Source organism: Ylistrum balloti, unplaced genomic scaffold (assembly GCF_031769215.1).
Source record: "Ylistrum balloti isolate Yb309-2 unplaced genomic scaffold, AGI_CSIRO_Ybal_v1 Utg369850, whole genome shotgun sequence".
NCBI classification, from domain to species: domain Eukaryota; kingdom Metazoa; phylum Mollusca; class Bivalvia; order Pectinida; family Pectinidae; genus Ylistrum; species Ylistrum balloti.
The window spans coordinates 4,633,848-4,650,732 of NW_026782003.1; the positions used below are offsets into that span (position 1 = coordinate 4,633,848).

The window sequence follows — 16,885 nt, forward strand, 5'->3', positions numbered from 1 at the left end:
GTTATTACATGCGGTATGTATACCTGTGCCCGTTATTACATGCATCTGCAAAATGTTATAAATAGAGGATATTCAAGTGTCTTCAGTAATAAAGAACTTATGTGTGTACACTATTGAAGAATCATTTATGAATGCGTTGCACTTCTAGGACGTATCAGTACTCATTCAGTATAATTTCGCAGTACGCGATAAAATAAAGTCTGTTTCAAAAAAACATTTAAATTATGTAAAAAGATTGGCTGTAAAACGTTCAGAGATAGTTTAACCTGCGACAAGTTACTATGCGGCAGACAATATTGCGGCAACCTAGCTGTCGCTGTTGATTACTCGAACCCTCTTCTAATGTCAAACTTTACTTTCAAGACGCTTGGTCGGGGATTGGGTTTGATCACTGATAAGGTCATTTAAGTTGCATTGTTTGCTATCTTCCATGGAAATGAAGGTCGCGACCAATCAGGTTTCTGGATTTTTTTGTATCGGGCTTTATGATTTGTCAACTTTTGATTGGTTTAAAATCTGCAAAAAGTGTAATTCTTTACACGTGAAAGTGCAATTTTTCACCAGTGAAAAATTACACTTTTATCAACGAGATATTTCACTGTATTTCACTGGCAAAAATGTAATAAAGTGGAACTTTAATTAATATGCATTCATACAGAGTAATAACAAAAAAAAATTGTAAGAGTCATTTCTCTGATCTGTCTTCTTTCTCGTCATCATCTCTCGAGTTGTACATTGTCTATCTTTCTTCTCTCGTCTTTCAGTCCTCTTTTTGCCATGTAAATAATCTTTATCTTCCTCTTCGTCCTCACGTCATCTCTCGACCTGCACATTTTCTAAATCTTCCTTCTCGTCTTCATTCTCTTCCTCGTACAAATCCTCGGACTCATACTTAATCTCCTCCATCAAATCGATCAGTTTCTCCACCAATTCTTTCACACTGAAACACAAACATTATTACTATCATCCTTTTTGTAGAGCGAGTGCAAAAATTAAATGAGATTATTTTCCTTTTACACGCCAACTGTAATAGTTAAGAGTCAGGAGCGTTCATGATAGAGAGCATTAAAATGGCAATTCTAAATTTTAATTCACTGCTAGATATCCCTGTGCTATGTTGTAAAACCCCATCTCTCTCTATTAAAATCCAAGATGGACGTCTGTCAGACATTATTTGTTTTTCTCATTAGTTATTAGGTAAAAAGAACACAACAAGAGACTAGGGGTAACCTACATATGAACTTTTGGAAAAGATTTATTCCACACAACTAAAGGTTAAGCGATATTAAACTTTCATTGTCAAAATCCAAGATGGCCGTCTGTCAGCCATTTTGTTTTTCCGAATTAAGCCAAAATCAAAACGGCACAACGAATATATACCGTATTTTCTTAAGAAAAACCGACAAAGTGTACGATAATTGTCAACGGATAGACGGACCATGGACCCTCTTAAGATGGTAGCTATACATATATAACAAGTGCAAACTCGGACATTATTGACATGCGATAAGTACAAAGATTCTTTTTGATTTTTTTTTTTTTTAAATATAGCTGCGCTTGATTGTTTTATTTTGGATTTTGCTAGCTCTCTTTAGCAAATACCATCAATTACACTTGCAACAGTCTTGTTTTCTGAAAAAACTGTCCCTAGATGCCTGCACAGGGATGTACATGAAGAGGATGTTCGTGGATCAATACGGTAGCGACAGATTCGAATCCTCCTTTTCCCAGCATAAATAGACCTGAATCCTGCGCACCGTTAGAAATTAATCCAAACCAATCCAATTTGTATCCATGAAACTCGTGTATTAAAAAAACAAACTTTCAGGCAATATCATGATTGGATGACCTCTAACAGCGGCAATAAATAACTATACCATGGACTCTCTAATGTATTTCTATATATATAACAATTTCTTACCGCGTTACAAAGACTATCGTACACGTTTCAGACCAAATTATTGACCTCGATCACCACTAAATTCAATATAGCTTTGACAACAGTGTTAGATTCTGTTCATCATATCACTCGCATTATAAAATCAGCGAAACTTCCAAATTAATTTCCCTGGCATAAAGATGAAAAAAAACATAGAAAGTACACCACTTTTGCTAAACTTCGGAATTTTGCATTTAAAAATTGGTCAGAACAGAGGTAAATAAAAACAATGAAGCCATGCCGTTACAATGAGCTTGGCACAATTTTATTAGAGAAATTGTAAATTGGCTATATTTAAATAAATATGGCTATAATCAAAGGCAGTGTTCTAAGTGTAGTTCAAGACTGATGTTTTACATAACCAAAATTTTGTATAACCAAAGCCTTTAAATTCCATACATCTTGATAACTACACTCGTCATCAACTTAAACTATTCTTTAAAAGTACATACATATATATTGCCATTCGCACATCAGTTTCACGTTTAATTGTAAAGGCGAACCGTCCACCAAAGCTAGTCCATGTAAATATCAATGTAATATTTACACTTTGCGTTTCATTCGCATATTTCATAAATACGCAAAATTGTAGAATATGGCACTGTATACCACAATTTACCGTGATTCGGACTATACAGACTACAATTTACAGTGATTCGGTCTACAATTTACCGTGATTCGGACTATGCGGACTACAATTTACCGTGATTCGGTCTACAATTTACAGTGATTCGGTCTACAATTTATAGTGATTCGGTCTACAATTTACCGTGATTCGGTCTACAATTTATAGTGATTCGGTCTACAATTTACCGTGATTCGGACTACAATTTACCGTGATTCGGTCTACAATTTATAGTGATTCGGACTACAATTTACAGTGATTCGGTCTACAATTTATAGTGATTCGGACTATACGGACTACAATTTACCGTGATTCGGACTACAATTTACAGTGATTCGGACTACAATTTACAGTGATTCGGACTACAATTTACCGTGATTCGGACTATACGGTCTACAATTTACCGTGATTCGGTCTACAATTTACCGTGATTCGGTCTACAATTTATAGTGATTCGGTCTACAATTTACAGTGATACGGTCTACAATTTATAGTGATTCGGACTATACGGACTACAATTTACAGTGATACGGTCTACAATTTACAGTGATTCGGTCTACAATTTACAGTGATTCGGTCTACAATTTACCGTGATTCGGTCTACAATTTATAGTGATTCGGTCTACAATTTACAGTGATACGGTCTACAATTTACAGTGATTCGGTCTACAATTTACCGTGATTCGGTCTACAATTTACCGTGATTCGGTCTACAATTTATAGTGATTCTGACTACAATTTACCGTGATTCGGACTATACGGACTACAATTTACCGTGATTCGGTCTACAATTTATAGTGATTCTGACTACAATTTACCGTGATTCGGACTATACGGACTACAATTTACCGTGATTCGGACTATACGGTCTACAATTTATAGTGATTCGGACTACAATTTACCGTGATTCGGACTATACGGACTACAATTTACAGTGATTCGGTCTACAATTTACCGTGATTCGGTCTACAATTTACAGTGATTCGGTCTACAATTTATAGTGATTCGGACTACAATTTACCGTGATTCGGACTATACGGACTACAATTTACCGTGATTCGGACTATACGGACTACAATTTACCGTGATTCGGACTATACGGTCTACAATTTATAGTGATTCGGACTACAATTTACCGTGATTCGGTCTATACGGACTACAATTTACCGTGATTCGGACTATACGGACTACAATTTATAGTGATTCGGTATACAATTTACAGTGATTCGGACTACAATTTATAGTGATTCGGACTACAATTTACAGTGATACGGACTACAATTTACAGTGATTCGGACTACAATTTACCGTGATTCGGACTATACGGACTACAATTTACCGTGATTCGGACTATACGGTCTACAATTTATAGTGATTCGGACTACAATTTACCGTGATTCGGACTATACGGACTACAATTTACCGTGATTCGGACTATACGGTCTACAATTTATAGTGATTCGGACTACAATTTACCGTGATTCGGTCTATACGGACTACAATTTACCGTGATTCGGACTATACGGACTACAATTTACCGTGATTCGGACTATACGGACTACAATTTACAGTGATTCGGTCTACAATTTACAGTGATTCGGACTATACGGACTACAATTTACAGTGATTCGGACTACAATTTATAGTGATTCGGACTACAATTTACCGTGATTCGGACTATACGGACTACAATTTACCGTGATTCGGACTATACGGACTACAATTTACCGTGATTCGGACTATACGGTCTACAATTTATAGTGATTCGGTCTACAATTTACCGTGATTCGGTCTACAATTTACAGTGATACGGTCTACAATTTACAGTGATTCGGTCTACAATTTACCGTGATTCGGTCTACAATTTACCGTGATTCGGTCTACAATTTATAGTGATTCTGACTACAATTTACCGTGATTCGGACTATACGGACTACAATTTACCGTGATTCGGTCTACAATTTATAGTGATTCTGACTACAATTTACCGTGATTCGGACTATACGGACTACAATTTACCGTGATTCGGACTATACGGTCTACAATTTATAGTGATTCGGACTACAATTTACCGTGATTCGGACTATACGGACTACAATTTACAGTGATTCGGTCTACAATTTACCGTGATTCGGTCTACAATTTACAGTGATTCGGTCTACAATTTATAGTGATTCGGACTACAATTTACCGTGATTCGGACTATACGGACTACAATTTACCGTGATTCGGACTATACGGACTACAATTTACCGTGATTCGGACTATACGGTCTACAATTTATAGTGATTCGGACTACAATTTACCGTGATTCGGTCTATACGGACTACAATTTACCGTGATTCGGACTATACGGACTACAATTTATAGTGATTCGGTATACAATTTACAGTGATTCGGACTACAATTTATAGTGATTCGGACTACAATTTATAGTGATTCGGACTACAATTTACCGTGATTCGGACTATACGGACTACAATTTACCGTGATTCGGACTATACGGACTACAATTTACCGTGATTCGGACTATACGGTCTACAATTTATAGTGATTCGGACTACAATTTACCGTGATTCGGTCTATACGGACTACAATTTACCGTGATTCGGACTATACGGACTACAATTTATAGTGATTCGGTATACAATTTACAGTGATTCGGACTACAATTTATAGTGATTCGGACTACAATTTACAGTGATACGGACTACAATTTACAGTGATTCGGACTACAATTTACCGTGATTCGGACTATACGGACTACAATTTACCGTGATTCGGACTATACGGACTACAATTTACCGTGATTCGGACTATACGGTCTACAATTTATAGTGATTCGGACTACAATTTACCGTGATTCGGTCTATACGGACTACAATTTACCGTGATTCGGACTATACGGACTACAATTTACCGTGATTCGGACTATACGGACTACAATTTACAGTGATTCGGTCTACAATTTACAGTGATTCGGACTATACGGACTACAATTTACAGTGATTCGGACTACAATTTATAGTGATTCGGACTACAATTTACCGTGATTCGGACTATACGGACTACAATTTACCGTGATTCGGACTATACGGACTACAATTTACCGTGATTCGGACTATACGGTCTACAATTTATAGTGATTCGGTCTACAATTTACCGTGATTCGGTCTACAATTTACAGTGATACGGTCTACAATTTACAGTGATTCGGTCTACAATTTACCGTGATTCGGTCTACAATTTACCGTGATTCGGTCTACAATTTATAGTGATTCTGACTACAATTTACCGTGATTCGGACTATACGGACTACAATTTACCGTGATTCGGTCTACAATTTATAGTGATTCTGACTACAATTTACCGTGATTCGGACTATACGGACTACAATTTACCGTGATTCGGTCTACAATTTATAGTGATTCGGACTACAATTTACAGTGATTCGGACTACAATTTACAGTGATTCGGTCTACAATTTATAGTGATTCGGACTACAATTTACAGTGATTCGGTCTACAATTTATAGTGATTCGGACTACAATTTTCGGACTATACGGACTACAATTTACCGTGATTCGGACTATACGGACTACAATTTACCGTGATTCGGACTATACGGTCTACAATTTATAGTGATTCGGACTACAATTTACCGTGATTCGGTCTATACGGACTACAATTTACCGTGATTCGGACTATACGGACTACAATTTATAGTGATTCGGTATACAATTTACAGTGATTCGGACTACAATTTATAGTGATTCGGACTACAATTTACAGTGATACGGACTACAATTTACAGTGATTCGGACTACAATTTACCGTGATTCGGACTATACGGACTACAATTTACCGTGATTCGGACTATACGGACTACAATTTACCGTGATTCGGACTATACGGTCTACAATTTATAGTGATTCGGACTACAATTTACCGTGATTCGGTCTATACGGACTACAATTTACCGTGATTCGGACTATACGGACTACAATTTACCGTGATTCGGACTATACGGACTACAATTTACCGTGATTCGGACTATACGGACTACAATTTACAGTGATTCGGTCTACAATTTACAGTGATTCGGACTATACGGACTACAATTTACAGTGATTCGGACTACAATTTATAGTGATTCGGACTACAATTTACCGTGATTCGGACTATACGGACTACAATTTACCGTGATTCGGACTATACGGACTACAATTTACCGTGATTCGGACTATACGGTCTACAATTTATAGTGATTCGGACTACAATTTACAGTGATTCGGACTATACGGACTACAATTTACAGTGATTCGGACTATACGGACTACAATTTACAGTGATTCGGACTATACGGACTACAATTTACAGTGATACGGACTACAATTTACAGTGATTCGGACTACAATTTACAGTGATTCGGACTACAATTTACCGTGATTCGGACTACAATTTACCGTGATTCGGACTATACGGACTACAATTTACCGTGATTCGGACTATACGGACTACAATTTACCGTGATTCGGACTATACGGTCTACAATTTATAGTGATTCGGACTACAATTTACCGTGATTCGGACTACAATTTACCGTGATTCGGACTATACGGACTACAATTTACCGTGATTCGGACTATACGGTCTACAATTTATAGTGATTCGGACTACAATTTACCGTGATTCGGACTACAATTTACCGTGATTCGGTCTACAATTTACAGTGATTCGGTCTACAATTTATAGTGATTCGGACTACAATTTACCGTGATTCGGACTATACGGACTACAATTTACCGTGATTCGGACTATACGGTCTACAATTTATAGTGATTCGGACTACAATTTACCGTGATTCGGACTATACGGACTACAATTTACCGTGATTCGGACTATACGGACTACAATTTATAGTGATTCGGACTACAATTTACCGTGATTCGGACTACAAGTTACGGTGATTCGGTCGGTCATTTACTGTTGATATAACGATAGAAGATATATGGCAGGGGTCAGTTACATAACCAATCAATGGACAGTTACATAACTAATCTGGGGGCAGTTACATAACCAATCAGGAGTCAGTTACATAACCAATCAATGGGCAGTTACATAACCAATCAGGAGGGCAGTTACATAACCAATCAGGAGGGCAGTTACATAGCCAATCAATGGGCAGTTACATAACCAATAAACAGGGTAGTTACATAGCCAACCAATGGGCAGTTAGATAACCAATCAGAAGGGCAGTTACATAGCAAATCACGAGGACAGTTACATAACCAATCAAGGGCAGTTTCATAACCAATCAGGAGGGCAGTTACATAGCCAATCAATGGGCAGTTACATAACCAATAAATAGAGTAGTTACATAGCCAATCAGGAGGGCAGTTACATAGCCAATCAATGGGCAGTTAGATAACCAATCAGAAGGGCAGTTACATAGCAAATAATGAGGACAGTACACAACCAATCAGGGGGCAGTTACATTACCAATCAGGAGGGCAGTTACATAACCAATAAATAGAGTAGTTACATAGCCAATCAGGAGGGCAGTTACATAACCAATCAATGGGCAGTTACATAACCAATCAAGGGCAGTTTCATAACCAATCAGGAGGGCAGTTACATAGCCAATCAATGGGCAGTTACATAACCAATAAATAGAGTAGTTACATAGCCAATCAGGAGGGCAGTTACATAGCCAATCAATGGGCAGTTAGATAACCAATCAGAAGGGCAGTTACATAGCAAATAATGAGGACAGTTACACAACCAATCAGGGGGCAGTTACATTACCAATCAGGAGGGCAGTTACATAACCAATAAATAGAGTAGTTACATAGCCAATCAGGAGGGCAGTTACATAACCAATCAATGGGCAGTTACATAGCCAATCAATGGGCAGTTAGATAACCAATCAGAAGGGCAGTTACATAGCAAATCATGAGGACAGTTACATAACCAATCAGGGGTAGTTACATAGCCAATCAGGAGGGCAGTTACATAACTAATCAATGGGCAGTTGCATAGCCAATCAATGGGCAGTTAGATAACCAATCAGAAGGGCAGTTACATAGCAAATCATGAGGACAGTTACATAACCAATCAGGGGCAGTTACATAACCAATCAGGAGGGCAGTTACATAAACGATAAATAGAGTAGTTACATAGCCAATCAGGAGGGCAATTACATAACCAATCAATGGGCAGTTACATAGCCAATCAATGGGCAGTTAGATAACCAATCAGAAGGGCAGTTACATAGCAAATCAATGGGCAGTTAGATAACCAATCAGAAGGGCAGTTACATAGCAAATCAGGAGGACAGTTACATAACCAAGCAGGGGGCAGTTACATTACCAATCAGGAGGTCAGTTACATAGCCAATCAGGAGGGCAGTTACATTACCAATAAATAGGGTAGTTACATAGCCAATCAGGGGGGCAGTTACATAACCAATCAATGGGCAGTTACATAACCATTCACTATAACTAGCAAAATCTCCCAGAATGCATTCCGGCACCCCAACAACACCTGTACAAACGGCTCACGCCATTTCAAGTTTCTTGAAAAACGTTTTTGTGTCCAATAATTAAGTACTTTATCATTTTTCTGTTTGTTATTGGTATTATTATTTGGAAATGGATGTTTGTTCATCTGGAAAATGATTACATTAGTTTATCTGGTTATAAACGTCAATTTTTATTTTGCGGAAGATTAAATTTTAGTAAATGGTCGACAACCGTCGTGTTTACATTTTGTACTTTCACAACCGACGTGTTCTTGAGATACATGGTGATATACTGTATAATCAGTGATAACTGATGGTGATTTGTCTACAATATCAGTGACACATTACACTTCATGGTTTTACGCTGTTATGTGTCCTTCTTTGATGTTATCGCCATAGTTTTGCACGACGTCAAACTTTGACCCTGACCGTGAGGTCAAGTATAAGTAGTCCTCGAGACGTTTACATGGGTATGTTGCGACTGTTAAGGAACGACAATTCTGGTAGCGATTGTGTTACAAAGCCATGTTATGCAATACGTCCATATCACGATATTTTATTATGATAAATGCGCTATAACGCATCGATGACGTCATAGATAAATGATGTCACACGATTGTACTACCCGAGTTGAATGGTCTTTCTCGGGGATAATCGCCCACATTGTCGATATAAATGTACAATGTCGATATATTTGATAATCATTTGATTATTTCAAATCGTCATTTACAGTTTTGTTTAGTATATATATTTTATTTCAATTAAAGAATAACTTTTGTCATAATACCTTTGTTTAAGCTGACCGTCCTGGATTTTGTGTTGCTCGTCCCCAGGGTGATCCAGTAGATTCTGACGCGTCATCTGTAGCTTGGCAGTCTGTTATAAACATAAAGACATATTATCAGTCTTAAAAATTGTGTGCACGCAAACCAAGGGGAAGTCAGACAATGTTGGCAAATATCCATCACGCACTGTCCAAAATGGCTGTCTGTCAACCATTTTGTGTGCCGATAGATGTCAAAATGTAAAAGTCACAGCTAGACACAAACTTTGAAGAAGAAAAAATCATGCGGAATTTGAGGAAGTTAGATTTGGTACCTGCCCAGAGAAAATAAGAGCTTTTTAGTTTGCGACCATTTCCAAAATCAATTATGTACAATAAGGGACCAAGGGAACTGAGAATTCACATTTCAGAAAGATCCATCCAGAATTCTCTTTGGAATTGAGATCGGTTTCGCTATGATAATATCTTTGACCTAAGCGACCAGCACGGGGATCTATTCCCAATCGAACGTGAAAAGGTACGACGCTTTCCAGCATAACCAAACGAATGAGAAAAGCGGAGATATGGAGACGTGTACGGATGGCCCATGGACGAATCAATCAAGACTAAGTGATGACACTGAAAGATACAACGGAAGTACTGAAAGCTCCATGACGCATAACCTATGTCAATACTAAGAATATTGCGTGTTACGATGTGATAGTTAAATAATTTCTTCCGTGTGAAACCAGGAATGAAACTCTAACATAATATCCTGTCTGTTCTGTACAGAGTCAAGATAGCTCTGTCGGTAGAGAATCGGAATTCTGCGATGAAAATCCGAGGTGTGTAGTTCGAACCCTAGATTTTGTGTTAGGAGGCTGAGGGCGGGGGCCAGGTAGTGCTTTTAATTTGCTGGGTATGGTATGCACGCCCCCTCTCTAGCAATAATTTTCAGTAAGGTCGTGTTGTACAAGTCACTCGGCGACTGGTCAAAACAAAGCAAAGAAACACAAACTGGAGGGAGAGAGAGAGAGAAAGGGAGAGAGAGAAAGATTACCGTGTTTGCTACTAGTTGGAAATAATCTCTAAACAAATATTCGTTACAGAGTTAGAAGTTCATATTTCGCCTCCATACAGCTAATCTGCTACTAATTGAAATTAATTCAAAACATAGGAAAAACTGTATATAATTAAAATTTAAAATCAAATTGAAAGTAATCTTGCTAAAACTACAGAATAAATAACTTTACTAAATCACTTCTTGTTTACCATACATGATGAAATAGCCTCGGATATGTCTAACTTACGTTCTCTAGTTTAACCTGCTCAGCGTCCTGGACCTTGCGGAGCAGATTGGCCAGTGTGACACGTTGGTGGACAGTGTCCATCCGGTGGATGATGGAAATAATATCCTGTGATATTTTGTTGAACGTTTCTGTGATTTCATGCACTAGTTGTCTGTATAAATTAAAGTTATAGTTTGGTGATCCGTTAAGGTAGGCCTGGAATCCTCTACAACATATCAAAATATCCATAAATGCACACAAGTGTAGTAGAAATGATATTAACTATAGCAGGACCAAAGTCGGTCTATATCAAACATGGATAGTATACACTGTCACGCAAGTAGCAAATAGTTCATCAACCAAGTGTTCATAGAATTCTGTGTTTGAGTGATATTAAATCCTAAAACAAAATCTAAACCGAACTTTCTGATCGAATTTCGCTGAATAATGGTAAACCAAATTGTCATATATTCATTAAAAAAAAATGCCGAGCCCGTACTACTAAACCAAATTTATATACATGCAAGACTTCTAATTAATAAGTAATTGATGAAAATAGACATATTCATTAAATTAGATACGTCATAAAGCTATAAATAATATATATTATAACATAAAATGTATTTCACGAGTTCAGTATCTTTCCTGATTTGATCATATTATATCGGATCAGCATAGCCCCATGAATAAAATGACAATATTGAATGGATCCTACAAGAGTTGTCGACCTTTAAAAAATTACTTTGCTGGGTAAAGGGAGACAACTGCAATTGTTTATGCACGGTTGTAGTCAGATTATAATAACGATAATAAAGACGATCAGTGACACATGTATTTAAATACACACTCTTCAAATAGCTGGTAGGTTTGTATTCTCTCCTCCTGAAGGTGATAGAACCTTTTCATCAGCTCTCGTGGACATGACGGTTCTGTGTTGTCGGTCTCTCCACTCACTTTGTCTTCCTCAGCCATTTGTTAAATAAATTTGTTCTTGTTCACGTGCCTAGATAAATCGGGTATACTTCTCTACTTATTTTCTATCACGATATATTCCACCATCTGCTCTTGCTATGTGTAAGTAAACACAATACTCTGCAATGAGATCCTAAATTCCGCCTGTCTGCTCGTAATCCCACATGTCAATGTTTACTTCCGGTATCGGTCTAGGTAGCACACCACCAAATTTTTACGGTATTTTATAATAGTATGAAACGAAATAGAAATTACATGTATGCAAATGTATATTTGCCAAAGTGGACTGTACTAGTTGTGTAAACGATTATAACACATTATGTTTCAATATGCTTAATGGAACCAAGCCTTTTCATGACGAAATAAAAAAAAATTAGTGTCGGCGGTAAAAACGGGGTTCATAAATTTAGAGGAAGTTTGTCATCTTAGTTCGCTTTCAAATCGCTTAAAGTTACTGGTGCAAAAAAGTAGAGGCATTTCATAGGCTTTGCCTATTGCCCAATATACAACTTGTATTTTACAATATCTTGACAATAAAGAAATCTGACACGAAACGAAACAAGACTAGAAATAATCGAATGGTATGAAAACGCCAGGAAGCTCTTCACTTATTGAGAGTTATAAAAAGAAATTAAGACTGGAAATATCTTATTGTATCTTACTACTTACTACCCTCTACTTCCATCATATTTGATGTAATTCCTGGAATTATAACTTGGTGGTTTGATTATTACTGTATATCCAGAAACTTCCGTCAATCTTTAATACCCGCCATTTTCGTCAAATAAGGCGAGCGTTTTACTATGTAGTTTCACTGTAAAGCATTGAATAAAATGTATTGTTTTCTACAACGAAATTTAATACATGCAAAAATGAAAGAAAGGCGAAAATTTCTTGGTAAGTGATAAGACAAGTTATCATTCGACAAGTAAACACTGTGAAAATGTAACACGATTCTTAGATGTTACCATGACACAACACATTTTAATGTGGTTCATGTTGTGTGGCCGAACCACCTATCGACGTCATCTCACAGTAGATACATGCCATTGATAATGGCCATTGTCGTATACTGGATTTCACAGTGGATGACCACTTTACGATCACATATCAACTTTATTTTGCACAGCGCATTAGAGTTACCTGCCCTTGTTATCCTGAGGGAGAAAAGAAAAAAGGCAACAGCACGAAGGCGGAGAATTACAAATCGCAAAGCTGGGGCTACTGGAGACCCGGTAGGTTCTTATAAGTGAGTATTATATAAATGTTAACTTATAGTTGAAGTGAGTGTTAAAATAATAGATTCTGATTTTAGACTGAAGTGATACAGGAGTTATTAGTTTTGCAATCCGGTGTCAAGAGAAATTTGTGCGTGAAAATTGTAGGACATTACGCCTAATAAATCAAACCACAACCGACATCCCAATCCCATCTCCCCGACATAACCCCAATCTCTTCCCTAACCAGCCTATACCTATATATCATTATATACCTGGTAGTGTCGAATTGAAATTAATTTATTATGATTTCTGGGAGCTGAATTCTGTTGATACTGGACCTACAAGGGGCAGATGATAGGTCTACATGGACTCCTGTCCGGATATTAGACGACACAGAAACTAACGATGGCTATATGAAAATCCATTTCATAGGTAACTGTCAAATTAAATTATTGATTTATTAATTCCAGTTGAAACTCTTGTCTTATGTCAGAGTTAAATCGGAATTAACAATATCTATATAAAGCCCCGAGAATAACTTTCGGTAAATATGATGTGTATATCAATGAAATATTTAACAGTGTTTTTTGAGATCTTTAGACAGAACTTTGAACGAATGAATTGAATGAATTTGTAAATTCCTTCTAAATTGTATATACAATATAAGTATATAAGTACATATTTATAATTTGCTAGTTTTATTTTGATTTTATGATGCCTTAGCCATTAAATAGAGGGAGGGGGATCAAGCGTTGCACCTATGTCCATCTGTCCACCACGTTGTGCTCTGTCCCAAGTCACTATATATAGCGATCCGCTGATTATAAGGTAGCAGAGACATTTTTGTAATTCTATATCATACAAATATTTTTGTATTCTGTTACAGGTTGGAGTAAAAAATACGATCGACTAATAGAAGATAAATTGGAACCATTCATTGAAACTTAAAACAACCCTCAAGCTCAGGAGGATCTAGGTGTCCTTATCAAAGAACACCTTACTGTTGGTACCAAGATTGACAGTTCCCTATGCCTAAGGATTCCATTAGTTGAAAAAATTTTGAAATATTAAGAGATGTTGCTATTGTCCACATAGTGACAAGATCTAGGACCACATATACTATTTCATCCAGATTTATGTTGACCAAAATTTGGGACTACCGTGTGTTGAATGCAGAAGGGGACAATTGCTATGTTAAGACTTCATACTCTTAAATATAATTTCAAAGTGGCAGAGATTTAGAGAATATGAAATCAAGAAGCAACCTTAATGATCAACTGGAATTAAAAACTTATTGAAATACTAGAGGAACACAGCTAGTGTTTACTTTCGTTAAGTGTGCCAGAGAAATTTTGTACGAGATTTTATCATCAGATCAGTTTTGGAAGAAAGCTTCAGATCTAAAAACAGTTGAACAAATTTCAAGAAGTTTAAGGAGGGACTCGGGTCTTCAAAATATAGTTGGGATGTCATGGTTGACAAGGAAGAGACACAGTTAATGGTTGAGACAATAAAGGCAGTCAGTCAGTGGCAGTTAGAAGAAAAGGAAAAAAGAAAACAATGAAAAATGTTATGTAAGTTCACAGAATGTACACCTTGGTATCAATCAAAACTTAGGAAACGAGACACAGATAAGTGTAGAATAGCATTGAGTTTTCTGACAGAAAATGGGGTTACTCCTATTTCAGTTACAGTTATGAGAAATAATAAAGAAGAGGTTTTGAAACTTTTTGATCACGAGAATTGAATCAAAAAGTTGATGACATAAATACCTTCATATACATCTTGGATACCGGTACTTTAAATATTAGTAATGAATCATACCATGAATTTAGTATGTAATTTAAAGCACTTCCAAGAAATTATGCTATCAGTAAGATTGTGGCTGAATTAAATTCTAAGTTCATAATTGAAATTACTCCAGATGGTCTTGGTGTTCAACAATCTCTGAAAAAACACTTGGTAAATGTGTAATATATTAGATATGAACAAAAACTTTGCACCAGATGGAGACATCAGAATTAAGAACTTCTAGGGATGGCACTAATGTGGGAAAGAAAGTTCATGTTGTAAATGTGACTTTTACCATTATCAATGAGAACAAGAGTGCTTCGGTGCAGGGTAACTACCCATTAGCTATTGTTAAAACAAACTAACGATATAACTATTCTGAGTGCTAATTGTCAGGGTCTAGGTGATAGACTCAAAAGAAAAGATATCTTCACATATTTAAAAAATCAATTGTATAATATTTTTTGTTTCCAAGACACGCATTTTTCTCAGAAGAAAGAACATCTTTTTAGAAGTGAGTGGGGTACGGAATATTTTTTTAACTCTGACAAATCTAACGCAAGGAGGTCGCTATTTTGATAAATAACAATTTTGAGTTTAAAGTTCATAAAGAAAAGAGGGATAACACAGGAAATTTTTTAGCTCTGGATATTACCATTGAAAGGACAAGACTGACTCTTATTACTATATATGGTCCGAACCAGGATAACCCAAACTTTTATAATATCATTTCCGATACTATTGATGATTTTGAAAACAATTTCATTGTATTATGTGGTGATTTTAATTTAGTGTTAAAATCCAGAGGTTGATTATGATAATAACTATAAAAATATAAATAACCCAAAAGCTAGGGACAAGGTATGTCAAATTGTTGAAAATTATGGTCTCATTGATATTTTTTGAGAACAGCACGAGAATAGTAGAAGATATACCTGGAGAAGGAGCATCCCAGTAAAACAAGCCAGGCTAGATGTTTTCCTTATTTCAGAAGATCTGCTTTCCACTATTAAGAATTCTTTTATAGACCCAGGATATAAATCAGACCACTCCTTTCCTAAAATTGAAATAGAATTCAACAAGTTTAAGAGAGGGAGGGGGCTTTGGAAAATTAATAACTCATTGCTTCAAGATATAGAATATCTCAATACTATAAATTCTCTTATTAATAAAGTTAAAATGCAGTACTGTTTACCTGTTCATAACTTAGATAATCTTTTGGAAATTTCGAATGCTGACTTACAATTTACTGTTAATGACCAGTTATTTCTGGAAGTTCTTTTAATGGAAATAAGGGGAAAAACGATAGCATATTCGAGTCATGTATATGTTAGAACTAAATCGTTTTGCCCACATATCTGGATTAAAAATCAACACAAACAAAACTCAGGTTATATGGATAGGGAACAAAAAATATAGCAATGACACTTTTTTACCTGAATTAGGCTTACTGTGGGGTAGGGACAAATTTACTCTCTTGGGGTTAATAGTGTTAATTTACATGAAATTCCAAAATTAAATTTTGACAAAAAACTAATAAAGCTAAAATCTTTGATCAAGTCCTGGAGTAGAAGAAGGTGAACACCTATTGGTATAATTCATGTAATTAAATATCTCCCTCCCTCTGTCTGTCTGTCTATCTTGTCTTTTTTGTTTAGTCTTGTCTTGTCTGTCTGTCTGCTACTTGTAACTGTCGGCGTATGTCTCTATTCTTTTCTTTCATATAACATGACACATGACATTATGGAATATTCACTTCACTT

At 36.4% G+C, this 16,885-nt stretch overlaps 1 protein-coding gene across 1 annotated transcript; it reads right to left on the reverse strand.

The window, feature by feature from the left end:
• Positions 1–652: 652 nt before the first annotated feature.
• LOC132545619 (required for excision 1-B domain-containing protein-like) lies at positions 653–12,260 on the reverse strand. The gene is made up of 4 exons (XM_060209315.1): positions 11,987–12,260; positions 11,161–11,365; positions 9,875–9,963; positions 653–940 (listed from the first exon to the last, which is right to left on the reverse strand). Exons 1-4 carry the CDS (start codon positions 12,109–12,111, stop codon positions 814–816), a joined length of 546 nt encoding a protein of 181 aa, XP_060065298.1. The 5' UTR covers positions 12,112–12,260; the 3' UTR covers positions 653–813.
• Positions 12,261–16,885: the final 4,625 nt, after the last annotated feature.